Below are 27,583 nucleotides of genomic sequence, written 5' to 3'. Positions count from 1 at the left end.
CCCTAATTCTTTAACTATTCGTGACGAAATTCCGTGAAAATTGTCACGACTTGTGCTGTTAATATAGAGTCTGATTAGACGCATAAAATTTATTGCCTTTAATTGTAAATTTTACTACATGAGTCTTGCAAACAAGATTTGCAAGCAATGCCTATTTAGTGTTTTATTATTTGTATAGTACTTAAAAATGACTCCTCGCGCGCCATTTTAACTCTAAGGGTCAACTGTCATGTAAAAAGTACGGTTCATCTTTAAAATAAGGACTAAAATCGTACATACATGTAATTTTACACATAAATTTAAAATGGCGCGTGAAAGTCATTTTTAACCGACTTCAAAAAAAGGAGGAGGTTCTCAATTCGTCGGAATCTTTTTTTTTTTTTTTTTTTACGCATTATATCGTTGTGTTGTTAGATAAATTAAACCACAGGACGGAAAAGGATTAGGTTTTCACCTGTTTCAGTAGCTTGGTTTTGAGGTAAAATAAGCGACAGATAGTTTGTTTAAAGTGTGAAGATTTAATTTGATATAGCTATATTTACAAGGTTTGTAAGTTTAAATAATAATTAGTCTTAATAGTAATGGTTGTAGGCGGGCTGGGGATGAACAGAGGGTGCCGAGTTATGTACCACCGCGTTGAAACTGAAATGAGAAAACAAATTTTACAAAACTAGAAGTCAGTGTTATGTTACGGTGCTAGATATTTTATTGGGCACACAATCCCATTTTAGCTGTTATTTAAAAGTAAACTGATTTTATACTAAAAATAGATACATTTCTTCAATTAGACCAATCAATCATATTTGGTTAGTTGCAGTCGGTTTTATTTTCCGGCGTCGTAGACGATAGGATACCTACGGCCTAGCCTTGGCAAGTATCGCCTCAAAATATGAGCATCAATGCAATGCAGCAATGAATGGATATATTTTTACGTTGTCGACTTGTCGTCATTAGTGATGTATATGACCTTGAGCATAAAGCCGTCAGGCTGCAGCAGCAAGTAGTTGGCTGTAGCCATGCACGGTGTCTCCATCGCGGCACTCGTGCTGGGACTTGCAGTTGCCGGTGTGGGCTATTGAACATGCGAAGTTTTGTTTGGTGTGAACCTGGAAAAAGGATGATAGCTTACCCGTTGTGGTCATCAGCGGTGTATTCGACCTTGCGCACGGAGCCGTCAGGCTGCAGCAGCGAGTAGTAGCCGTGCACGGCGTCTCCGTCGCGGCTCTCGTGCTGGGACTTGTGGTCGCCGGTGTGGGGGTCGGCTACTGAGTACGCGAAGTCGTATTTGGGATGGGCCTGAAAAGCAGACTTTATGTAATAAATATAATTAAAATAAACAGGTTTGTATTTTTAACAAACAAGTCAACAAAAAAGGTTGAAAAACGACAAAAATGATATTCTCCCGATACAATAATGATTTTAAAAGGTCCCCTCCAAAGATGTTTTTAACGTATTCATTACGGAACTAAAGACTGTAGAAAATTGTAATCACGTAGCATCGTAGACCGCGTAAAATATGCGTAGAATAAATAGAATTCAACAAGCCATCGCGTCTGTCTGTGTGAATGAATGAATTTTATTTATTTTCAAGATAAAGCTCTTAAAGAAGATAATCTATAATAATATATGGAGTCAAATAGTAGCAAAAACTTACATATACATCGTGTCCGTCATAATGTCCTCCATATGATAAGGGGGCAGCGTAGGCCAATGGAGCAGCAAATTGTCCTCTATCGTGACGAACGATACTCTGTGAAGAGACGGCGTGTCCATATCCGTACAGACCAGCGTTGGCTACTGCCAACAGGGCTCCCAGAGATATAATCTGGTAGATACGTAATACTATTTACTGATACATTTTATATTATTTAACTGTTTTACTGAAAAGTAGGTACTTTATCATAAAGCTCTTCTTTAAACTAAATAAAAGAAATAATTTAGAAATTTTATATTTGGCATAAATAAGAGGCGATTTATAATAAAAGTTGCTGACAAAAACCACAAAAATATTTTTAATATTATTTGTATTCATAATATCTACTTGTACATATACTTACTTTGGTAAACATTTTGTGGGATTTACTTTGTTCGATATTTCAATATCGATATCAGTTTACGTTTGATATAGCCAAGTGCACCGTATCTTTTATATACAACGTTTTTGTCAACTGAAAACAAGTGGGGTGACATTGCTGCGTGCACGCTTTGCAAATTCGGCTATAAAGACAAAGGCCATACTACAATAAATTACCCAATAGCTATATTACTTTTTTAGTAGCTATCTATGTTATAATAATATCTAAAAAACATTATATAAAAAAAAAGTGGAAACTATTTGCATTTTTGGGATAAAAGGTAGATTGTGTTTATTTCCAGGATGCAAGCTATCTCTTCACCAAGTATGCCCACAACTTCGTATAATATATGGATTTAGGTTTTTTTTAAAATCCCTTGTTTCCGAGACCAAAAGTAACAAGTCCTTCCCCGGGATGCAAGCTATCTTTGTAGAATAGAATAGAATGTTTTTTTTATTCTTGTAAACTTTTTACAAGTATTTATGAATAGTCAGGTAGTTATAATTTACCACTGGTTCGGAATGCCGTTCCTACCGAGAAGAACCAGCAAGAAACTCGGCGGTTGCTCTTTTTAATTTTTCAATTTACAATGTTATTATACCGTACTATACAAGCCATTGCAGCCCCGTGCATTGCTGGAGCGAGCCAAATCCAAGCTTTTTTATCGTTTACATAGTCTGCGACTGTATAATATGCTTTTTTTAGGAGCATACTTTTAACACATTAACACACATTTTATTGTACTAAATTTCGTCAAAATCGGTTAAAAGAGCGAACCGTGGAAAGCTAGCAGATAGACAGACACTTTCGCATTCATAATATTAAATAAATGGTAGGTATGGATTACTTAGTATGGGTTCTGTTAAAGATGGTAGGTTCGATTTGTACCTATGCAATAGATTTTTATGGTCCGAGAGGCCAAACGTGGGAAAATTTGAAGATCTGCTTGATAAATGCTTAATATTAGAGGTGGAGAATTTATACAGAAGGCCTTTTGTATTACTGAAGATTAAAAACCCACGGATTATCGAGTTAATCCTATTTAATTGTATGTTTTTGGACTTGTTGCTCTTGTAGGAGTACTTAGTATATGACTGGCGTAGGTAGTATAGGTAGTGCGATCCTTAAGTCCCAAGCTTACGTCCTACAATTAAACAAATCTTCATTGTTTGTTTGATTAAACCTTCCGTATAGGTAAGTACATACTTTCTGAAAAAGAATAAATTAATTAAATTAAATTCTTTATTTAATAAGGCAACGGAGACCCATATTTTGTTAGAAGGTACAGATAATGCTTAAAAACTATGTTAGTATATTTTGTTAGTATAATGCTTAAAAACTATGTTAGTATAATCATTTTACTATTATTTTATTTTTACAGCAGCTATCATAATAGGGCGCAAACAATACGATCTTGGGATCACTTTCAAGCCCTCGGTCAACACTCTGCGTATTTACCGGACGAAAACTTGAATGAATTGCTGGAGAATTGGCGTATCCAGCTTTCCCGCCATCATATTCAGGATACTGTTGGAGCTCGAACGCAGCCTTGCCAGGATGGATGACGTCCTTTTCCTTATTATGGCATAGAAATTATCCGTTCGAAGAATAGGTACCTACCTACTCCTAAATAATGCTAGAAATAACGTCTGCTTATATGCAACATATTTAATAAAAATAATTAGCTATGACTAAGTTTTGACGACTTCTCTGATGTAGCATTTGTGCATACATCGTGTCCTTTTAATTGGTAGATCATATTATATTTGATTCCCGGCTGTCCTTTGGAATTATATTGTTTAACTTCTCAATTAGCTCAAATTTGTTCTGGTGGAATGCGTATATTACACCAGGTATAGTTACCAGGTAGGTATAGTTAGTTAGTTATCACCCTGCTCACAAACCCGTATCACCAAGGCATTTAGCGTTCTATAGTAGGTATGGTGAAGGGTAGAGTATTTCAACTGATTCGGCACATACGATTATTAACTATGGGCCTCATGGGCCTCATAAGAAAGCTCAGAGTCACTCAGCGGGCGATGGAGAGAGCTATGCTTGGAGTTTCTCTACGTGATCAAATCAGAAATGAAGATATCCGTAGGAGAACTAGAGTTACCGACATAGCTCAACGGGTTGCGAAGCTGAAGTGGCAATGGGCACTGGGCAGGGCACATAGTTCGTACAACCGATAGACTTTGGGGTCCCAAGGTGCTGGAATGGCGACCTCGCACCGGAAGACGCAGCGTTGGAAGACCCCCCACTAGGCGGACGGACGACATCAGCCGAGTCGCAGGGAGGCGCTGGATTCAGGCGGCGCAAAACCGTGGCGTGTGGAAGTCCCTACAAGAGACCTATGTCCAGCTGTGGACGTCTATACTCTATTGGTTGATAATGATGATGATTATTAACTGTTATACTTTTTACACATAAACCGACTTCCATCTTACATATTGAATAGAATGCATCAGTAATAATGTAAAGTCTTCACTACCTATTGTGACATTGTGATTATCATCATTTTAATTTAGCTATCTTTGTTTACATTAATTACTTTTTAAGTTGTAAAAGAACACATATCACGACAGTTATTAATAGGCATATTTCAAATAGTACTTAGAGTTTTGAAATATTTTAATCAATTTGAAATATTTTTTTAGTAGGTGGGTAAGTAATTATTTTAAATATTATAGGGTCCATGTTGCGGAAACGCCATTCAGTTGTGATTTCATCTGTCAAAAGCAATGCGTGGGAATGCATAACTACTTATGTACCTACCTACCGCTACCGTATGTTTTCAAAAACCCATTTTCAAAAATTTAATAAACAATATTATACGTATAATAAACTTATAACATGGCGTATAATATTGTTGGTAAAATTTTTGAAAAGAGCAATTGCTTGCTGGTTTTTCTCGGTAGGTAAGCCATTCCGAACAAGTAGTAGATTCACTTGATGATTATAAAACATTACTTTGGTAAATTTATTAATTGAAAAACATTCTACTTACTGAATTGAAAGCATTTAATTAGGTATAATAAAATTCATATGTATAGGTAAAGGTCGAGAATAAGAGACAGTCATTTTGATATAAGAAAATTTAATAAGTTATATAATATTTACAAGAGGTATTCAAACAATTTTCACATTTTAGGGAAAACACTTATTAGTAGTGGCTGTAGGCGGGCTGGGGATGGACGGAGGGGGCAGAGTTGTGTACCACCGCGTTGAAACTGAAAAAGAAATATATTATTGTGAATAAATCATTTTCTATCAACTAAAAAATGTTGAATCCTCCGGCTACTCGTTTGTACTAGGAGCAGATCTGTGTCTAAGTTATCTTTGGAACTAGAATTCCTACCTTTACATCTCACGTTGACGCTATGATGGAATTGATTCTGTACCTTGTAGAATCAAGACCAACTAGTATTTCGGGAATAATATAGAATAGGTTTGTATTGGAGTACGGGTCTTAAGTTAAGGTTTCTTACTCTTTGCGATATTGGGGTCCTATGATGTTAAAATGGTGATCTCGCACCGGAAAGCGCAGCGTTGGAAGACCGCTCACTAGGTGGATAAACGACAGCAAACGAGACATTGGGAGCCGCTGGATTCGAGAGCGTGACGTGTGGAAGTCTATCGGTTGATAATGATGATGAAAATAGCTTACCCGTTGTGGTCATCGGCGGTGTATTCGACCTTGCGCACGGAGCCGTCAGGCTGCAGCAGCGAGTAGTAGCCGTGCACGGCGTCTCCGTCGCGGCTCTCGTGCTGGGACTTGTGGTCGCCGGTATGGGGGTCGGCTACTGAGTACGCGAAGTCGTATTTGGGGTGGGCCTGAAATGGTAATAATAGCACGGAGCCATTGCATTTATGTTCACACCAAACAAATTTACTCCACTCCGAAGTTATGGGCAATTTTGAAAGTTTATAGAACTTCAATAGCTCTAAATAAAATTTCAGAAGGTGACTACAAGTAAGCAATATAATGCTCTATGCAACGTCCTAAGTATTAATTATTAACGATGTCGAGTGATAACCTAGTGGTTAAGATTATTCGGAGGATCCGGGGTTCGATCTCAGGCACGGACCTCTAACTTATTGAAATAATGTGTTCATAACATCACGAGGAATCCTGCATGTCTGAGATAATGTTTTCAAAGAGTGTGAAGTTTGCCGATCCACACTTGGCCAGCGTGGTGGCCTATGACCGGAATCGTGCTCATTCTGAGAGGAGACCTGCAGGGTTATGCTGTATCTTTGAAAGTTTTCGTTAGACTTTGAGTCCAGTTGGAAATCCATGAAATTTAGGTCACGTGATTTTGTATTCCGTATCGCATGCGTGGCTAACTAGTTACGCTGAACAGCGTAGTGGGCCAGCGAGAGCATAATTATTGATACTCACGTATTCGTCGTGACCAGCGTAGTTGCCGCTGTATGCTGCAGGAGCATAGGCTAGGGGTGCAGCATACGCCAAGGGAGCGGCGTACGCCAAAGGAGCGGCGTTGTAGTGACCACCGTCATGGCGTACGATGCTTTGTGATGATACGGCGTGACCATACAGGCCAGCGTTAGCCGCTGCCAGGAGAGCTCCGAAAGCAATGATCTAAAAAAAAGAAAAAATCAGATTTCGTTTGAATATTTTTTATGTAGAATAAGAAATCAGATTTACACAACTTGTAAAGGGTTATTTTAACATTATGCCTTTATCCAGTACCATATTTTTTGCAAAACGACTAGCCCTGACTAACCTACTGATCTTATCAACGCACAGCCTAAATAGCTGGGGCTAGAATTTTTTTTTTTTACAATAGTTTCCTTTTATGACTTAGACATTTACTAAGAAAGGATTTTGTGAAATTCCTCCTCTAACTGGTTGAATAGGGGATGAAAGTTTGAATGAGAATCCGTAATTCTTAAAGTCCGTCCATGAAAATTGGTATTTGGGCCTTCAGTTAAAAATTAAGAAATTAAGATATATCACAATTTTTGGAAATTTCACTCCCAAGAGATGGGGAATGGGGGAATGGGGGATGAGAGTTTGTACAAAAGTTTGACATTTTTCAAGTTATATCCACGACAGTGGGTAATTGGGGTTTCGTTACAGGATTTTTGGAAATTCCACCCCGAAGGATTTCAAAAGTTCCATTCGAGTGAAGAGAGGCGAGTGGGTCTAAAAAAAGCTTAGTGCCAATACAAATTGACAAAATATTTTTAACGCGATGTGGGCGAATTCCTTTTTAAGACAATTCACAAGGTCAGAAGATTTAAGTAACTGCTCAAACATTTTTTAAACATTAATCCAGTTTATCTTGCGTAATTACAAGTATGATCATGATATTATTTGAGATATTGATTTTATTAATGCTGCACTTACTTTGCTGAACATATTGCTTATTGTTTGGTTGATACAACTCAACTATTGATATCAGTGGGTTCTGACCATGAGTTTATATAGTCCGTTTAGTTAAAATAAGAGCAAGTGGGGTGACACTAGATCATGCGCGGCTCATAAAAATAACAATAACGACAAAGGTCGCGGCAAAATAATTACCTAACAGCAATAGGCTACTTGACAATTTTTTTAAGTTGGTCTTAAATGGTTAATATTTGTCCTATTATATCAAAAAAATTAACACTATATTTTTTTGCGCCCTAAAAACCGTAAAACTTTAATTTAAAAAAATATTTTTCTTAGACAGGTGAAAACACTGTCGGCCATGTTTGGCCGATAGATTATCTGTGCTCTGACGTCATGCATTTGTAAACAACAGTATAACCACGTTATACTGTTGTTTACAAATGCATGACGTCAGACAGTATAACCACGTTATACTGTTGTTTACAAATGCATGACGTCAGAGCACAGATAATCTATCGGCCAAACATGGCCGACAGTGTTTTCACCTGTCTAAGAAAAATATTTTTTTAAATTAAAGTTTTACGGTTTTTAGGGCGCAAAAAAATATAGTGTTAATTTTTTTGATATAATAGGACAAATATTAACCATTTAAGACCAACTTAAAAAAATTGTCAAGTAGCCTATTGCACTGGACGGCGTACCTATCTACTTGTATATCTTAGATATAACGTCGAAATATTGATATCGATATGTTTTATTCATAAAATTTATATACCTATTTGATCTTAAGGGTTAGGGCGGGTACCGATGACAGAAACAGGTATACGTAGTTTAATAGTCTACCTGGTTTTTATATAGGATCACTTCATTGTCTGACTATCGTGTTCGTCAATTAAAACTATACATATATTTATAATGATTTGAGATTTCTTGTACGATAGTATGGAACTGTTTGTGTGCGAGTCCGACTCTCACCTGACAGGTTTTTGTACCCTATACATGATGATAAAGTTTAATCAGTAGATACCACTAATAATGAAATAAGTTAAATCGGAATAGGCTAATTTATTAGTTTTATTCAGATTATGACTACCTACTAATTTCTAACTAATAGGTAGTGGAGAGTTATAAAGTGAAATCTCAATCCTTTAAAAATAAATAATAATAAAATCAATCCAAGAAGCGATATCTAACGAAGTTGCAATGGACTATTGCAACGTTACGTATATCAAAGAGGGTTTTACTTTTTATCGCAATCATTCATTATATTTACAACTGGTGATGCCCGCGTCTTGGTCCGCGTGGATTTAGGTTTTTCAAAAATCCCGTGGGAACTCATGATTTTCCAGGTTATACAGTTGCCTATGTCAATTTCCGGGATGCAAGCCACCAAAACCATGCTGTACCAAATTTCATATAAATCGGTTAAACGGATGGGCCTTTACGAATCCCGTGGGAACTCTTTGATTTCCCGGGATAAAAAGCCTGTGTCTTTCCCCGGGATGCTTAAGCTAACTCAGTACCAAATTTCATCAAAATCGGTTAAACTGTTGGGCCGTAAAAAGCTAGCAGACAGACAGACACACTTTCACATTTATAATATTAGTATGGAAGTATGGATTTACTCATTAGCAATTAAAATTATACGTGACAATCTATAACGATTAATTAATTTTTTTCAATTGCCTTATTTCTAAATCAATGAAGCTTTTGAAATGAACGTTGATGTACTACAAGGTTCGTTACTATGATTTTGTCTCTAATATTATTTATCTAATCTAGTAATGGATCGTAAAAGATAATAATGAATTAAAAAATATATATAGTAATCTAAAGTACGTCTCGATTTAAAGGTTTCAATAGGAGGAACTCGTCTAGAAAACTGAGATATTGCATGTAAGTACTCGTAAGTTCTCTTTATAACGAAGACCCTTACAAGGAAAGGATGATGAGAAATTTCTACATGACCTTTAAAAAACCCTAATCCATGCTAACGACGTCGCGGGAAAAGTTTGAAGTTTGTATATCATCGCAATGGTCACGATAGTGTTTCTTTCAGATCTTTCAGGTCATTATTTGTTATGCGATGATTTATAGAGTCAAGTTAATGATTGGTCAGTTACTTATCTCCTTTTTTATCGTTGCTAATTAAAATAAATCAAAATTTCTCAATATGAAAGGATTTCAAATATTCTAATAACTAACCTAAGTTTTGTCTTGTTTAGCCGCCCCACTTATTTATATTCAGTGATATATGATATAAAACCGCGGGTATCTGGCTATCAATATCAATCACTGACCAACACTGCAATAATCAACAATGCTCGCCAAAGTGAGTGGGACATTAATTAGCATATACTTAACAATATGTAATGGTTTATTAAAGAAAAATATTCATCTAAAATGAGCCATTTTGTTTGATCAATCATTTGTTAAAAGCTTTTCTTTGTTAGCGATTTTATTACATGTTTGGAAAGTCTATGTCATGGTCAAGCTTATGTTATGGTTAGCAATTTTACTCCAATTTGTGTTATTGAAGTCAGGGTTACGATTTAAGTGAATTAAAACACAAAACAAAAGAGTATAATCAAATTTTTAGAATGATAAAAGAAAGAATCAAAGTTTATTTCTCGTATTTCTTCTCGACGAAAAGGTGTAAAGTTTTTAAGCTCTTCTTATTACTTAACTACTGATTGATGAAGTATTTCTTAGTTAACAGTTATTATTAAACAGGATATTTGAATGGTCCTACCTTCCTTGTTGAAATTTTTCTATGATCTGGAGATCCCATAGATGATTTTATTCTAGTAAAGAAAGCTGAGGGTTATATAGTTTCAATAACTTTTTGATAATTTCTAGATCGTAGCTTTCGGTGCCATGTTGGTGGCCGTAGCCAACGCTGGTCTCCTCGGACACGCTGTCTCTTCTCAAAGCATAGTGCGTCACGACGAGGGCCGTATTGGCGCTTCCTTGGCCTATGCCGCTCCTTTGGCTCATGCTGCACCTTTGGCTTACGCTCCTGTTGTCTACGCTCCCGCTGCTCACTATGCTGGACACGACAATTACGTAAGTTATTTAGTTTCAAAAATATTGTGTACTCTACAAAAATAATGTTGTGCTATGCCAAAAAATCATATATTTGCCCAATAGCTACATTTTAATTTTGAATCTTTTATGAGGTTACAAAAGCTTTTTTTAAGGCTTTCTACAAAATTAATATTAGAGCCAAAAAATCCTATACAGCAGTAAGCGCAGCGTTGGGCGCCCTCCGGCACGATTGATTATCATCAAAATAAAGAGGGTGGCGGGCAGTAGATGGATGAGGAAGACTGAGAACAAGGTGTGGCGCTCACTAAGGAAGGTCTATGTTTAACAATGGACGTCTGCAGGCTGATATGATGATGATGCTGATGATGATAACATTGTTCAATTTCATTTAATCATGATGTATTTTATTTATTCAGGCTTACCCCAAATACGACTTCGCGTACTCAGTAGCCGACCCCCACACCGGCGACCACAAGTCCCAGCACGAGAGCCGCGACGGAGACGCCGTGCACGGCTACTACTCGCTGCTGCAGCCTGACGGCTCCGTGCGCAAGGTCGAATACACCGCCGATGACCACAACGGGTAAGTTACCAAAAACTTGCCTGAAAACCCTTCCTCATAACATCCCGAACGGGAACTTAGATTACATTAAAAAGCATTAGGTAGGTAAAAGCTTTATCTTCATTGCCAAGGTGAATTGCTCTTGGCAACCGCTACCGGACTGGCGACTGACTACGCTGGCGGACTGCCAGTGGCAAGTTTAGGTTTTTCATGCATGGATCTCGCCGTAATCCACCAAAAGCGTTCATACCTCCTCGTTCATCTGTAAGAATTTTTTTATGGCGTTTCGTGTACAAAACATTTTCTTCAGCTTGGTCCAGAATTCATAATTGATTTAAAAAGCTATCTAGATTATTATTGATGTAAACTTCAGGCAGGGGACTCTACTAATAGCTGTGCCTTATTTTTCAGATTCAACGCCATCGTACACAACTCAGCTCCGTCAGTACATCCCCAGGGTTACTACTCTCACTACTAAGCGCAAACCAAATTCAGTATTATTAACGGAACCTATAATTTTATTTATTAAATGTTATTCAAATACCCACTTTTTTGTTTTACTTATAAAGTTATATAGTAGGCTTACCACAAACCATATTACTACTAGCTTATGCCTGCGTCGTCGTCCGCGTGAAATACAAAAATTTCAACCCCCTAATTTTAACTCCTCTCTTAGCAGATGAGTAGCTATTTGCATTCTGCACGTCAGATTTCAGCCCGATCCGTCCATAAGTTTGAGCTGTGCTTTAATAGATCAGTCAGTCAGTCAGTGAGTCACCTTTTGCTTTTAAAAATTTAGATTAAAAATGTCCTATAATAGTTTGTAGATTAGCTAATAATGTTTTTGCTTTGAGCATCGCGATTTTCTCTATATTTATATAATTCTAAAGTTTTTACTTAACACGGTTTTTGTACTGTCCTTTATTTTCGTTGGTGTACAGCATCCGATTTTATTATTAGATTCACATTCAAGGTTAATTCAAAAAGAAGTTTATATTTAAGCACTGAGGCCGTCTAATGCAGTTTTTATTACATCTACTGCTATTGTGTATACCTACTGTTTATGATTTTGTTAAATAAACAAAAAGTATAGGTTGTTGTATTTGTCTAAAACATAATTGAAAATGAATGAGATGTATACTTACCTACGCCTATGGCCCGATACGCCTTTGCGACTGGAACCTCAAATTAAAATTTGGAGTTACCGTCTGAATAATAATTTAGTACTAAACAATTTTAAATTGTTCATCATTCAGTTTGGCTTCGACTAAAAATTCATTTCATGCTTAGTGTTCGAAAGACTTGATGGTCTAGTTTTATGTATTTTAAATTTCTCAAAAGGTCCTTTAGTGTGGGTATGTTGTACTTGTGATTTTTGATACATAGACATAATAAAGGATTAAAAAACTTTTCCAGTGTATAAATTTAATAAATAAATAATCCATACTATAATTTAAATAGATAATGGGGCTAATTCCGTTGTACACAATCTCTAAACTAAACTAAAATGACACGTCTATATCTTTTGCTATCCCTTTCATAATATTGCTTGCGGAAAAGGATAGCACTAGATTTAGACCTGTTAATTTAGTTTAGTGTAGAGATTATGCACAAGAGAATCGGCCCCATTGTCTTAAATTAGTAGTGGGCATCGTAGATCGGTTGCGGGTGAATTGAAGGCGCCGAATTGTGGACCACTGCATTAAATCTGTAATAAAAATATAAACATACTTAAATAATATAAATCGATAAGTTCAAGTTATTTTATAGAAGGTGATAGTAAAGAAACCTGCATAATATCTAGAGAAAAGTACTGAAATTTATATAACTCCTTAATGTAAACGTTTTAGTTTGCTAATATCAATATTCTACAATGGAAACTATATTTAGTATTCTACAGCTCAAATCTGGATTTTAACTGAGTATACCTGGCTAATTTCACTTCAGGAGTCGGGCTGCCACCAATGAGCTCATGACAAGGATCCCGGATGGATTTGAAATTAGCCGGGCATACCTACACCAACGAAAAATTAGATTTGAATAAGATAGAGCCATCTTTATTTATACCCTTCTGTATATAATATATACCAGGCTGAGTTTGTTGTGGGCTCTTCTCAGACCTGGGCACACTTAGAACCGTCGTAGTTTTGGATTTAAGTTTACGTAATTATAATTATCACCACTACATCATCTTACAAATCCAACAACTGACAATCAAAAAGTGTACAATAGTACCTGAATAAATTTTTTGACTTTGACTATTAATAACTGTAGGAGATATAATTTTTTTTACCCGCTGTGATCATCAGCAGAATATTCGACTTTTCTGATGGAGCCGTCGGGTTGGAGCAGCGAGTAGAATCCATGGACAGTGTCTCCATCGCGGCTCTCATGCTGTGCTTTGTGGTCGCCGGTGTGGGGGTCGTCTACTGAGTACGCGAAGTCGTATTTGGGGTAAGCCTGGAAGAACATGTTATGGAATTTTAATTTACAAGAATAAACAGTCAACACTGTGTTAACTAATATTAGACCGATCAACACCAACCGATGACCGTCAGGCATCAAGTGTATGCTTTTCAGTTGTTATTGTCACGTTCATGAGAATAGAACACCAATGTGGTCTAGATCTCCACGTAAATGCTCATAAAGTCTTCAAGTTCATCATGAACGTACTAAGTAATATTAAAGTTCATACAAGCAAATCGAAAGACGTGAGGATACAACTTCGCGGATTGCTATGAGTTATCAAGCTCGAGTATTTTTCAAACATGTACACGACAGGTCAAGATGGCAATCGGGGAGGGGACGCCCCGCACATCTGCGCAACCACCAAGCTAACCCGATGCGGGCGAACGCGGGTGACGTGCGGATGTGCGGGCGTCCCCCACGCCTTATACCCTAATTGCTGTCTCGACCTGTCGCGGGCTAGAGGTACCTCAGTATCTGCGTGAGAACCTTCTCTCTTCCTAGAAATTTCATAGAAATTAGATTTACAAGTAGGTAAGTTCAAGTAAATATGTAAGTACATTGATATAATGACATTATCTCTCCCTCATTGTTAAGGTGTCCTATACCATAGCTTGAAAATGCTTTGGAGAGTAAACCTATTACCAAGCGCTATTTCTGAAGATTACCTGGCATGGTAAGTAGTAAACGATATAAGACTATATTCATACTTACATATTCATCATGACCGTCACCATGAACATCATAACCACCGTATAGAGCTGGGGCGGCGTAATGTGCCAGAGGAGCAGCCTGTACTAGAGGAACGGCGTAGTGTGCAGGCGCAGCGATGTGTCCTAGCGCCAGACCGTCGTCGTGGCGAAGTATAGTTTGTGACGACACCGCAGGAGCTGGGTAATAGACAGCGTTAGCCGTTGTGAGAAGAGCTCCAAATGCTACGATCTGGAATAGACAAATACTTAAATTATCTAATACACATGTTTTACTCTATATATCTATCTTAAAATATTCATACTATAAAATGTAGGGAACCGGACCCCACCTGAGTGAGACAAGGTCCAAAAAGAAGTTACTACTAGAATGAACAAAGGCGCACGACCAGAGTTAGTAGAATTAAGCTGGTACAATAACTCCTCGGTGTACAATAATGATTTAGTTTAAAACAGAAAACTCCATAAATATTGTCTCGAACATCCGAGTTAAAAGCGTAGTAAAACATAACATCGACTTTTTGAAACTTTTTGACATGAAAAAAGGAGAGGCATTAAACCCCGTAGGGTACTTTATCAGCTTGTGCTGATCTTAACACGATAAGAGCAGATAAAACCGTACGTCAACAAAATAACACCACGCGGTAAGCGCGTTAAGGTTTTAAATTACTTGCGGTCACTACACATGATTTTCACACGATTAAGTTAACGACGTATCTTATTACACATGAAACGATTTAGTCACACTCACTTTGCTTAACATTTTGATGTTGTTTGATACACTTTTCATCTCTGATTGATGAGTATTGATGCTGGAAATCTCTTTTATATCATAAATCATTCAATAACAATAAGCGGGATGGCAGTAGACCATGGAGGGCTAGCGGCAATAATGACAATAGGTGAGGTCACCTCAAGACCCTCAGTATGATACCAATATCGATTTATGTCATGGTACATAATTTTGGCGTTACGAGCACGTTTGGAGTAGTACGCGACCGCCGCCGCGTAAAAACTAAGAAACTGGTCAAGTACTTGTTGGGCTACGCGCAGCATGGGGTTCCGTAGTCGCCCGTCACAATATACTAGCTGTTTTGTACAATTGATAACTTTACCGAAGTAATTTTCAATGAAACTTATACCTACGACTCTAGACGGGTGCTTTAATCGAAAAATGGTTTTTTCAATTCAGGGATCTGTTAATTGAAAAAAATCAACTTTACTTTATGTAGGGAGATACTTTACTTTATAGAGAGAGCCACGGTCGGACGGATGGACGGACAGACAGATATACAGACGGGCATGGCAAAACTATTTAGGGTTGCTTATTTATTACGGAACCCTAAAAATTTTGCCAAGGTGTTAAGTCGTATTATGTAAAATGCGTAGTAAAATTGTTGTGGTTTGAACTAGATTTTTATTTTCTATGAATTGGGTAGAGCGATCGTCGAAGCATATCAAGGGACCTCTTTACTTGGATTTGATCTTCAGTTTAGTATCGTGTTTAGTGCTGTTGCCTGTGTGTAGTTTGAACATATCGAGAATTGATGTAGAAGTGTTGGTATTCCATGTATGTATGTTACATAGTAAGAATAGACTGAGGTATTTGCATATCCTTAGAGGTTAAGAGTGGTGATAGCCAAGTCGTCAAGATGTTGTTGGTGTATGATGATGGTGGATGTCTCTTATACGAGAAGTCCAGGGCTCAGCACCTCTACCTTTTCGCAGTTATATTGTGTACTAGTTGATGCCCGCCGCTTCGCCCGCGTTGATTTATGTTTTTAAAAATCCCTTGAGAACTTTTCATTTTCCAGGACAAAAGTAGCCTATTCATAGTAGCTCGTCCCCGAGATCTCAGTACCAAATTTCGTACAAACACTTAAACGATGATTCTTTAAAATCCCCGTGGGATTACCACGATTTAAGAATGCAATATTCATTACAGCATCAGAGTAGAGGACGACTCCTCAGCTCTGATGCTGTAATGAATATTGCATTCAATATAGTCTTCAAGTTCAATAGTCTTTACTTCGTAGGTATCTCCGATATCAATTTATAACCAACAGTTTCTAAATCCCATCAATTTAGGTGGTCAGGTCCCGTGCATCATCAGGATTGAGGAGTTGGAATGCAAATTTTTTATGGGACAATCTCGCAAAGTTTCTCCATCGGAAAAAAAAATACTCAAACCGGTTCAGAAATCTCAGAGATTTCGGTGTATATAAAGTAGAAAAACACAACCCCTTCTTTTTTAAAAGTCGGTTAAAAAGTAGCCTATGCCTTGATTAATCCTCTACTTGTCTGTGAAAGTCCCATCAAAATAGGTTCAGCCGTTCCGAAGATTAGGCCATTCAAACATACAGACAGGCAGCCAAACAAAAAAAATTAAAAACGTGTGATTCAGTTCTAATAACTATACGACCTTAATTATTTGAGGTAGTTATTTCGAAATAACATTAGTATATCAATCAATCAGACTGTTTGCGTCCACTGCTGGATATATATTAGTATAGATTTTAAGCAGTTAAAATATCTCACTTTCTTTAACGGTGAAGGAAAACATCGTGAGAAAACTGCATGAAATCAATCGCTGAGTTTTCCATATCCATGTCTACCAATCTGTACTTGGCCAGAAAGGTGGAATCGAATATCTTACTGACTGCTGCTTATTATTCTAAACTTACTAGATGCATCGAGGAAATAAAAGTAAGTAAATGTTTAAAGTCATCCACGCTTTATTTACACACTCGTAAACACATTCATATTTTGTAAAACTATTTGAGGAGCTGGCGAACAAAACGGTACAATACCCATTACATTTCTGATCAAAATACTTTTTTCTTTAATTCGAATATTTTTGGGCCATACAAACCTGAATTCATTTTCCAAGCAAAACGGCCCAAAACTGTGCTTAAATTAATTTCGATCAAAACTGTAGATATAATTAATTGCATTTAAGTTTCAACGACTTTCATTTCGGTTTTTTGTCCCTCGAGTCATTACACCGTTCGCCAGCTCCTCATTTAAGGTACATCGACTGTAATTATTATCAATTATTTATTAATATCAATTATTTTACTGGGAACGATTAATGATAGTAGGCCGGGGCGGGCGCAGGATGCACAAATGGAGCGGAGTTGTGTACGACAGCGTTAAAACTGAAACAAGAGAGTACCATTATATCATACGTGTACACTGTAAACATAATATTATTATCATCAGGATCGGATTGGTAGACTTCACACTCCTTTGAGAACATTATGGAGAACCCTCAGGCATGCAGGTTTCCTCACGATGTTGTTAATCAGAATTTTTTGAGAGACGAGATTAAAAATTTCAAAATACTCAGTATTTTTTTACCCATTGTGGTCATCGGCGGTGTATTCGACCTTGCGCACGGAGCCGTCAGGCTGCAGCAGCGAGTAGTAGCCGTGCACGGCGTCTCCGTCGCGGCTCTCGTGCTGGGACTTGTGGTCGCCGGTATGGGGGTCGGCTACTGAGTACGCGAAGTCGTATTTGGGGTGGGCCTGGACAAAAGATAGCATTCAAACAAAGTCATTTAGGTATCTATTAGATTGGCAAGTTGGCTTTTTTAAGTGAACCTACGTATTCGTGATGACCACCGTAGTGACCAACTGGGCCAGCATAGGCTAGTACTGGGGCAGCATGGGGAGCTGCATAGTGACCCTCATCGTGACGAATGATGCTTTGGGAGGAGACAGCGTGGCCAAGTCCGTGTAGGAGACCGGCGTTGGCTGCCGCGAGGAAGGCTCCGAAAACTACGATCTGAAATAAGAAAAAGTAACTTTGTAGTGATTATTTCTTTGTAAAAGATTATGGAATATGAATCCGGTCTATATGTGGTTTTCCAAGTTCTGTCTGTCAACTTGTCTTGTTTAATTGTTAAAAATCCTTTTATTTTCGAAAATTGGATGTAATTCTATAAAGTGCGAATAAATAATGGTCAGCGTGATTTATTGGTTACTCACTTTGCTGAACATTTTGTGTGTTTAGTTGAATAATTGAGAATTGATTGATGTCAAAAGGCTAGTTAGAATGGTTTTATAGAACACTACCGTGTATGGTCGGTGCCGGTGGTGGGGCGGAGAAATGCACCAACCTTGACTCTTAGATTTGCCAAGGTCAAACTAAGACTGATATGAAACGATTAATCATTTTAACTTCGATTGTTATGCTTTTCCTAGGATATAGTAGGTTCTTTGTTTGTATTTTGTAATAATCATTCCGTGTTTCTGAATAAATTTCATTTCCACTTTTAAGTGAAAAGTAAAAAGGGTTCCTTATGCCCATTAGCCATTGTTGTTAGTTATTTATCGATTTTCCTGCCTGTTATTATTCTTTTGCACATCACTGACGTCGAAAAATAACAATTATCTAGTTACCTAATTTGAAAAATATTTATTATTGAAAATTCAAGATTTTGATGAATTTACTTAATTAGTTAGGTATTTAATTTCCACCTAAAAAGCTACAAAGGGGAAAAAATAAGACAAAAAGTAATATTTCGAGTTTAATTAGGAAGTTGACCAAGTAATAAGCCCAAGTGTTCGCATTATATTTCTACATTCCAACTACGTTGAATTATTTCAACACCTCTCTTTATATTTTGCATCTTAACATGTCATATTAATGATAGCTTTTGTTTTATTTGATAGAAGGTGGTTCGTTAGACTATTATTTTGGTTATGTGGGTCAGGTTTAATCGAAAGCCCTCAAGGAAAGAATTGCTTTGTTAGCGAGATAAGTAATTGCCACGTATAAATTATTATTTAAAAGATAAAGAATTGTTGATAGATATTTTTCTCATGAAACGACGCAAATGTTATTTTATACCGGAACATTCGTGAAAATATTTGTCATTCTGATGGTGACTCAAGTACTTCTCATAACAGTCTTAGACATTTTTTACATTCCTATTTTGGTTCTAAGAATTTTGTTTTAAATTATTTTTTCTAGATGATGCCCGCGACTTCGTCCGCTTGGATTTAGGTTTTTAAAAATCCCATGGGAACTCCTTGATTTTCCGGAATAAAAAAAGTAGCGTATGTCATTGCCCGGGATGCAAGCTATCTTTGTACCGAATTTCGTCAAAATCGGTTGAACGGTTGGGCCGTGAAAGGCTAGCAGACAGACATACAGATAGACACACTTTTGCATTTATAATAATAGTATCGATTTATATTGCTTTTGATAATAAAGTTTAAGAGCCTCAATAGATCAACGGTTAAGAAGCGGACTGAATTCCGAAAAGTTGGCGTTTCAAACCCCACCCGTTGCACTATGGTCGTACTCACTCCTAGCATTAACAAGGCTAATATTCTTTTTTTCTTTAAAAGTTAGAATACTAAGTATTCTGCCGCATGGGTTTACGTTTTCCAAAATCCCAAGGAAACTTAGTTTTTTCTGAATAAAAAAGTTGCCTATATCCATTTCCGGGATGCTCTTTCTCTATATCAAACAGATGATGCCCGCGGATTCATCCACGTGGATTTAGCTTTTAAAATAGTTCTTTGATTTTCCCGGACAAAAATGGCCTATTTCCGTCCCCGGGATGCAAACTATCACTAGGTATACCAAATTTCGTCCAAATTGAAAACATATTAATTATTAGCTCCTGGTTACCTAATTTTAAGATTCTCAAGAGCAATTTAAGCTGTTGGTTTTCCAAATGAAATAAAATAAAAATAAAATGAAATTGGTTAAACAGAGGGGCCGTGAAAAGCAATTATGTAGATAGAAAACACAGTTTCGCATGTCTATACTTTACCGGGAGGAGCCAGAAACCAGCTACCAGTTGGTAGATTGCACAGTCATATTAAAATCGGTCAAGTGCGAGTCGGACTCGTACACGAAGGGTTCAGGTTTCATCGTATAAGAAATAACACTTTTTAATACTTATGGCGGACATTTTTAAGTTGTTATTTTTTTTTGACAAAGCAATTTCAACCGAAATAAAATCACAGTAGAAATGCACAGTCTGAAAATTTCAACTCTTTACTTTTTACGGTTCACGTGATACTTCCCACTGACGAACAGACGGACGGACGGGTGGACGGATGGACGGTTGGATGGACGTACGCAAGGACAGCAGTGGCGTAATAGGGTCCCGTTGCCGCCCTTCGGGTACGGAACCGTAAAAGAAATTAGGCCTAGCCGTTGAGCTATATAAGTGCCCTCTTGGGTCACCTGATGCGTAGATCAGTTATTGGGACACGATGTTATTATTAAAAGCTTTCAACTGTCCCAAATATCTCGAACCCAAGCGCTGCAAATACTTAGTAAGTATGTATTTAGTAGTAAACTTAAAATTTACGGCGCTTAAGCGTTTGAGAAGTTTAAAGAAAGTGTATGCACTTTTTAAATAATAGCCTCAATAGCTCAACCGGTATAGGAGTGGAATGAAAACCGAATGGTCGACGGTTCAAACCCCGCCCGTTGCACTGTTGTCGTACCTTCTCCTAGCACAAGCCTGACGCTTAATTGGAGAGGAAAGGGGAATATAAGTGATTTAACATGGCTAATATTGTTTTAAAAAAAATATTGTAAGTACACATAAATCTAATGATTTTAAGTAAACCACAAACAGTTTCGTCAGTGAATTCTTTCTGTATCCGTATAAATGATGTTTATGTTTCGCGCCTTGAGATTTATTATGTGGATGGTGTAATTTTAGAGCATTCCATTTACCTTGTTTTATAAATGTAAATTCCAGTTTTGCAACACGCAAAACGCAAAAGCGTTATGTGAAAGTGAAACTGTCACACCTAACGTAGAGTAATGATAAATAAATAAATTATTTATCTACGTGTTTTACTGTAGTAGGCGTTGCTACTTGTTTTATTTTATATAGTTAGTTACTTTTGCCACATTTTGAAATAGTGGGCATAAAGATTTGTTTCTTATGTATTTTTACGAGATAAATAATAATAAAGGTATGATTCTGAACCATGCTACACGCAGCAGTGCTGCCGCCTACCTTTATGCTTGATAATGTCAAGTCACACTGCAACAAACACACTCGGCCATGAGACGTCATGATCATTTTGAGATTCTGACATGACAATGCATCTAAGGATGCCATAAGTCTATTTGAATCCATAAGCCTTATTTCTTGAACAATGTGTAACTTTTGTTTTGATTTTCCTTTGACTTTTCTTTTTTGTTTACTTGTGTTATTTAGTTAGGTTAGGTTAATTAACTTAGACTAAAAATGGCTGACATGTATATAAATATTAAAGTCCCTAAATAAATAAAGAAAAAAAACCCTGAGCCGCAAAACCTTTACTCATTTTAAAATAACTACACAAAAAATATGAAAAGACAATTATTTTTCATTATTAGGTATGAAAAAATGAGCTATCTCGCGTGCTGTTCCAGAACAAAGCAATTACAACCAAAATAAAATAACATTAATTTTTTATTGATAACAAAATAATTACAACTATATCGTGTAAATCTTAGAGTTAAAAACCTTGACTTTTGTTTTCGTAATTTCATTAATCATTGCAATAATAGCCGTATTATGATCTATATGCGAGAATATAAGTTAATTCACTTATTCCATAGATTAGTATCATGGTACCTACAGTTACATTTTTATTCAATTGTTCTTTGTTTTTTCGGTTCCATTGATTTATTACTTATTTTTAAGTAATGTTGCCAATGACTGCAAACAAATTAACAAGGCCCAGTCAAAGACGGAATAAGTATGTAAGTTAGAGGAGAGACCGCACTTTTTGCACTAATGAGTTTAGTTTGAAGACATTTTATGATATCGTTGTAAGTAATTACATTGGTTAATATTGGAAAACTACTTTCTATAGGTTCGTCTTCTCGAGCCTTTGCCTTTTTTGCCTTTTCTTCAGGACTTTTGTCTACTTTTTCTTCAATCTTTTCTTCACTAATTTCATGATTCTTTTGCACACCCTTTGGTTCTTGAAGTGGTTCAAATTCTGAAATTGTTCTTTCTAGGTTTTGTTCGTGGGTTTGACTTAGTTGTGCATTTTGAGGTTCCGGACAAGGCTCCTGTTGGGGTTTGACTACTTGCACTTTTCTTTCTTTAGGTTGTTCAGCTTCGGGTGAAATATTTCTAACCACTGCATTAAACCTGTTAAATAAAAAACAAATTGAACAGTTTTCAATTTTAAACCGACTTTGTATAAAATTACAAATATCTTTATTAGGGTTGGGTACCACTTTTGATTGTCAATGGTTGAATTTAACAACATTATTAAAACATGGTGATAATAACGAGTCATTACATATTACGTAAGCTTAAGGGGACTCAGTTCGGTGCTTTCTCCATACAAACGTAGGAGGGAAAATACAACAATATTCGATATTGTACGCACAAAACTAAGAATTACATTGATTTATCTCGTCATTATCTAGGTTCAATGATATCTAAAACATTGAAAAAAAAATTGATTTAAAAGTTACGGGCCTCAAAAGATTCCTATTTTAACACTAAATTTATGACAACTTTGGGCGTAAATAAATAAGATTAGGGATATGAAAATTCTAAAACAATTTATCATTAGACGTAGTTTATTTATTCATTAGTTGAAATAACTTTACTTTGCAAACATAAATTCAGTAGTTTTTTCTCAAAAATACTTTTCCTAAACCTTTTTCGCGCGCTTGATTTCAGTGATAATCATCGTGCCTCTCAACTTTCTCATACAATGTCAAGTGAAAAGCAAACACGTTACCCACGTGCGCGGCCAATTTCGGTCGAGCGTCCTGCGTCACCTTAATACTAAAGCTACTCCCTCTTAGCTCCATAATATATTCTGGTCTTAGAAGTAGGTAACTAAAGTAACATTATTGGGTATTTATTAATGAAATATGTATTGTGGTCTGTCTATTGTAAGGAAATAGGTTATATTTTTAAGTTTTTAGTTTTAGTTCGATATGAAGACAATTCTATAGGAATTATGACTGTATTATTTGCTATCTGTGTGTGGGATCTAAATTATATTAGCCTTATATCGCGATACCCTTTTAAATCATCCGCGGTGTAAACAACTTCGCGACGGATGCCATCCGGTTGAATGAACGAATACTGTCCATGCACTACTGACCCATCACTTTGTTCGCTTTGAGATTTTTTGTCTCCAGTATGGTCATCATAAACAGCATAAGCGTATTGGTAACCTCTTGGAGCCTAAAATATAAATAAATAATAATAAAATAATTATAAAATTTATTTATTTAAAATCATAAATGTTAACAAATATTAAAATAAATATAAATTAAATTATTATAATACTAGCTGATAGCCGCGACTTCGTCCGCGTTGAATTAGGTTTTTGAAAATCCCGTGGGAACTCTTTAATTTTCCGGCATAAAAAGTAGCCAATGTCACTCCCTAGATCTTTGACTATACCCATGCAAAAAATTACGTCGATTCGTAGCTCCGTTACAAACCAATTAACCAAACAAACACACTTTTGCATTTATAATAGGGGTAGTGATATAATAGGGGCAGTGATTAAAATATTTTAAAATTGATAAAACCAGTAAACCCTAGTTGGATAGACCTGTCGCACGGAGCCGCTGATCATCATCATCGTCGTCAACCAATGCTAAATACGACGATACCTAATGATGAAAACAATTAAAATATTTGAATACACGATTCACCAAAAACAAAAGAGAATTTCAAATGTTAACAGTAAAAATCTGCTAAAATGTTTAAACAGTAAAATACAGTTATAGTACGAGACAGGTCGAGATGGCAATTGGAGTATGAGGCAAGGGGACGCCCCGCACACCCGCACGTCACCTGCGCTATTACGCACCGGGTTAGCGCGGGTTTGTGCGGGGCGTCCCCATTTCGATTGCTATCTCAACCTGTCGCGTACTATGCGTAGGTATATGTAGGTAGTATCATCTAAATAATTGTATTACCTCTTTGTTAGTCACTACAACTGGAACATTCGGAACTGAAGGACTGTAGGTAATAATTTTAGCATTTGAAGGAATTGTAGCCGATGATATCGGTGCCAGTCCCTGGCCGTTAGGAATGATGCAAGGCGCCAAGCAAGGGGCAACAATCGCTGACACTGAAGGTGCTTGTATTACTGATTCCAAAGGTGGGGTGGATAGCTGGGCCGCTTGAGGGTTTCCATATGAGAACGACGGATCATAGGTGAAATACTCCAGAGGAATGACTCCGTCTCTTTGGACTATCACATTTGAAAACGCGGCACCCGCTGTACCTTCCAACCCGAAGACGGTCACAACTAGCACCAATAAATGATTCTAAAACAAAACGGTAATTTTAAAACGGATCTTATTATTATGTTTCACAATTGAAAACAACTTACTTTAGGTGTCATCTTTCTTGTAGATTCATGGAAGACAACTGACATTTTCCAGATGCTAGTTCGTCTTATAAGTGATGCTTTGTTGTCCTAAAATATGCTATTCGGCAACACCGAAACAAACCATCAATGTCGCTGAATAATTGAATAGCGGTGAACAATTAATATGTTAATAGACATTTAACCACCACACAAACACCAGATATTTTTAGGGTTCCGTACCCGAAGGATGTCAACGGGACCCTGTTACTAGAACTCCGCTGTCCGCTCATCCGTCTGTCTGTCAGCGGACTGTATCTCGTGAACCTTAATAGAAGTTTACGAGATACAGTCACGAGATACAGATACGGAGAGAGTCCGCGCTGACACCTACCTGGCAAATACCTACTGGTAGAGAGTTGAAATTTTCACAGAATGTGTATTTCTATGCAGACGTGTTCTGGAGTGGAGACCGCGTACCGGTAAGCGCAGTGTGGGACGACCTCCAGCACTGGACCGATGACTTGATGAAGGCGGTGGACCGTGTTTGGTGGCGCGCTCTTGGAAAGGCTCATGTCCAGTAGTGGACGCAAACAGGCTGACGGATTGGATTGGATTGGATATGTGTATTTCTTTTGCTGCTTCAATAACAAACAATAAATTTTAAAATGGTCGCCATGAATACAAAAAAAAGTGTTATTCAAATTTATTCATATTTCTAGTACGATGGTACGGAACCCTTCGTGTGCAAGTCCGACTTGCACTTGACCGATTTTTCTATCCTGTATTCAGAACACGATATTATGTTCAAAAGCAAGTAAAAATAAAGTGTGAAAATTGTCTTTGTTTCTAGCCTCGACTAGTTCATCACTTATGCAATTTCAGGGTGCCTATATTTAGGTATATTCTGTAAATACCGTTTCTATTATATTATTATCCTTCATACAATAAAATGTAGGACGCTGCGTTGACCGATTCATTTGATATATCCCGTGACGTCGTCGTGTGGATTTAGCTTTTTTTGATATGTAATCGATTGTGAACTCTGATTAAGTACATAAAAAGTAGCCTAATGTCTATGTCGGGGGTGCAGGGTACCAAATACTAAGGTGATGCCCATGACTTCATCCACGTGACTAAAAATTTTCAAAATTACATGAGAACTCTTTGATTTTCCGGGACAAAAAGTACCCTGGGATGCTATGCTGCCTGGCGTTTGTTCCAAATTTCGTTAAGTGGAGGGGGATGGCTAAACGGATGGTCTTACAGCCAGGCACACTTTTGTATGTATGGTAAGTATGGATTGATTACTGCATGGTACATATTGACTTGTATTAGCCTGCTATTTTTAAAAGCCAATACTGATGGATTGTGTTTTTATTCTGAAACAACTTGCAGGCGTGATCCAAAAAATGTTTTACATTTTATTCCAATCTTAACCATGGAGGGATGATTTCTCTGTGCAACGCTATTTACTGGCGGTCAAAAGTCAACTATAACCGTAGGTAAAGCTACTGGGTCTCAGAGAGAATAGGTCCTAACTAGATGAACTCTGCTGGAACCTGTGTGGAGTGACCAAGATTGAAATACACTTATAGGTCAATGCCCGAAAGTATAAAATAAAGGTAGGTAATTAAACCGAGTACAAGAAAATATTTACCTACTGAATAATGAAGATAATTCCACATTTTATAGTTAGGTACTTATAGTACGCGACAGGTCGAGATGGCAACGGGGGGGGGGGGACACCCCGCATACCCGCACAGCTCCCGTGCTATTCCGCACCGGGTTAGTGCGGGGGCTGTGCGGGTCATACCCCCGCCTCATACCCCGATTGCTATTTCGACCTATCACTAAATCTCAAAGTAAAAGTTACTTCAAAGTTAATTGTAAATTAGTAAAGAAAACCTTTTTTAATTTAATTTTAGAAGTTCAGTAAAAAATCGTTTTACGTAGATAGGTATATTTACTTTAAATAGTACCTAGGCGTCGAGATAAAAAGGTAATTGCGTTCCGGTTGGTTCCGGTTTGTATAAAAAGTAATAGCAATTCCAAGTTTCCATGTAGGTACATATAATGTGTGAAAAAATATGATATTGTAGCTTTAGGCCACTTAGTTGTTAACGAAATTTTTACTTTTACATCTGCTTTTACGCAAAGTGCAAACTATATCCGAGGATATGTTGAAATACCTGAGAAAAAAACTAGCCAGTCAGACTTGCGCACCGAGGGCCCCGTACTCGGGTATTTTTTCGACATTTTGCACGATAGGTAAGTCAAAAAAATATTATGCATAAAAATAAATAAAATCTGTTTTAGAAAACACAGGTAAAGCCCTTTCATATGATACCGCACTTGGTATAGTTATAGTTGGTATACGTAATTTGATAATTGAAAATACTAATTAATTATTTGTTCATGAACACGTTTAAATTGTAACCACAAATTCACGGTTTTCGGATTTATTCCTTTACTTGTGCTATAAGAACTATCTACTTCCCAAATTTCATGATTCTAGGTCAACGAGATGTATCCTAGGTTTCTTGACAGACACGACAGACAGACAGACAACATAATATTGGTCACAACGAAATGGAATCGACTATTCTCTACCTAATCATGCAAGTTTCAATTTTAACGGTAGGCAAAAAGCACCTACCTACCTAAGTACCTAGAATATATCACAATTAAGAATAAGGTTCTTTGCATAGGTTAAAACTGTACCTATATAAGTACATTGCGATGTTTATATTTTGAAAAGCATAACGTAAATTCCTAATAGGTACATAGATAGGTAAATCTTATTTCTTGTTTGATATTTTTACAAACAAAATGTAGAACAGTCATTTTATTTATTTATTATTATTTAATTAGAACGGCCATAAAGCCAATTACACTAATTAAAATACGAGTACAAACTAACATAAACATACTTACAAAAATTGTTAAAATTATAAGTTTTAAAAAGCAATGAATTAGTATCGAAGGCGGTAAAGATTTTAAAATCGTACATAGCAGGAGCTTTTATGCAGAAC

General features: G+C 36.9%; 2 protein-coding genes and 1 pseudogene across 3 annotated transcripts in view; 1 reads left to right on the top strand and 2 right to left on the bottom strand.

The window, feature by feature from the left end:
* The window catches only part of LOC117982326 (cuticle protein 8-like), an 82,596-nt gene extending 71,007 nt beyond the window's left edge, over positions 1-11,589 (top strand). Inside the window, exons 1-4 of one of the 2 annotated variants that reach the window (XM_034968681.2) lie at positions 9,730-9,766; positions 10,294-10,500; positions 10,899-11,065; positions 11,456-11,589. In XM_034968681.2, the coding sequence (XP_034824572.1) occupies positions 9,755-9,766; positions 10,294-10,500; positions 10,899-11,065; positions 11,456-11,522 (453 nt within the window). In that variant the 5' untranslated portion in view covers positions 9,730-9,754 and the 3' untranslated portion in view covers positions 11,523-11,589. Of the gene's footprint in view, positions 1-9,729; positions 9,767-10,293; positions 10,501-10,898; positions 11,066-11,455 lie in introns of those variants that run through there. The other variant, XM_069498474.1, reaches the window with a different exon arrangement.
* On the bottom strand, positions 528-26,807 carry LOC117982331 (uncharacterized; annotated as a pseudogene).
* On the bottom strand, positions 12,683-18,253 carry LOC117982513 (cuticle protein 19.8-like). Its single transcript, XM_069498659.1, has 8 exons — positions 18,210-18,253; positions 17,827-18,006; positions 17,581-17,747; positions 17,310-17,378; positions 14,972-15,032; positions 14,225-14,452; positions 13,338-13,504; positions 12,683-12,752 (listed from the first exon to the last, which is right to left on the bottom strand). The coding sequence occupies exons 1-8, from the start codon at positions 18,219-18,221 to the stop codon at positions 12,683-12,685; spliced, it is 954 nt and encodes a 317-aa protein (XP_069354760.1). The 5' UTR covers positions 18,222-18,253.
* Positions 26,808-27,583: the final 776 nt, after the last annotated feature.

This window comes from Maniola hyperantus, chromosome 5 (assembly GCF_902806685.2).
Source record: "Maniola hyperantus chromosome 5, iAphHyp1.2, whole genome shotgun sequence".
In the NCBI taxonomy this organism is placed as follows: domain Eukaryota; kingdom Metazoa; phylum Arthropoda; class Insecta; order Lepidoptera; family Nymphalidae; genus Maniola; species Maniola hyperantus.
Note: the sequence above shows the minus strand (reverse complement) of the source record. Positions and strands in the feature narration are given on the sequence as shown.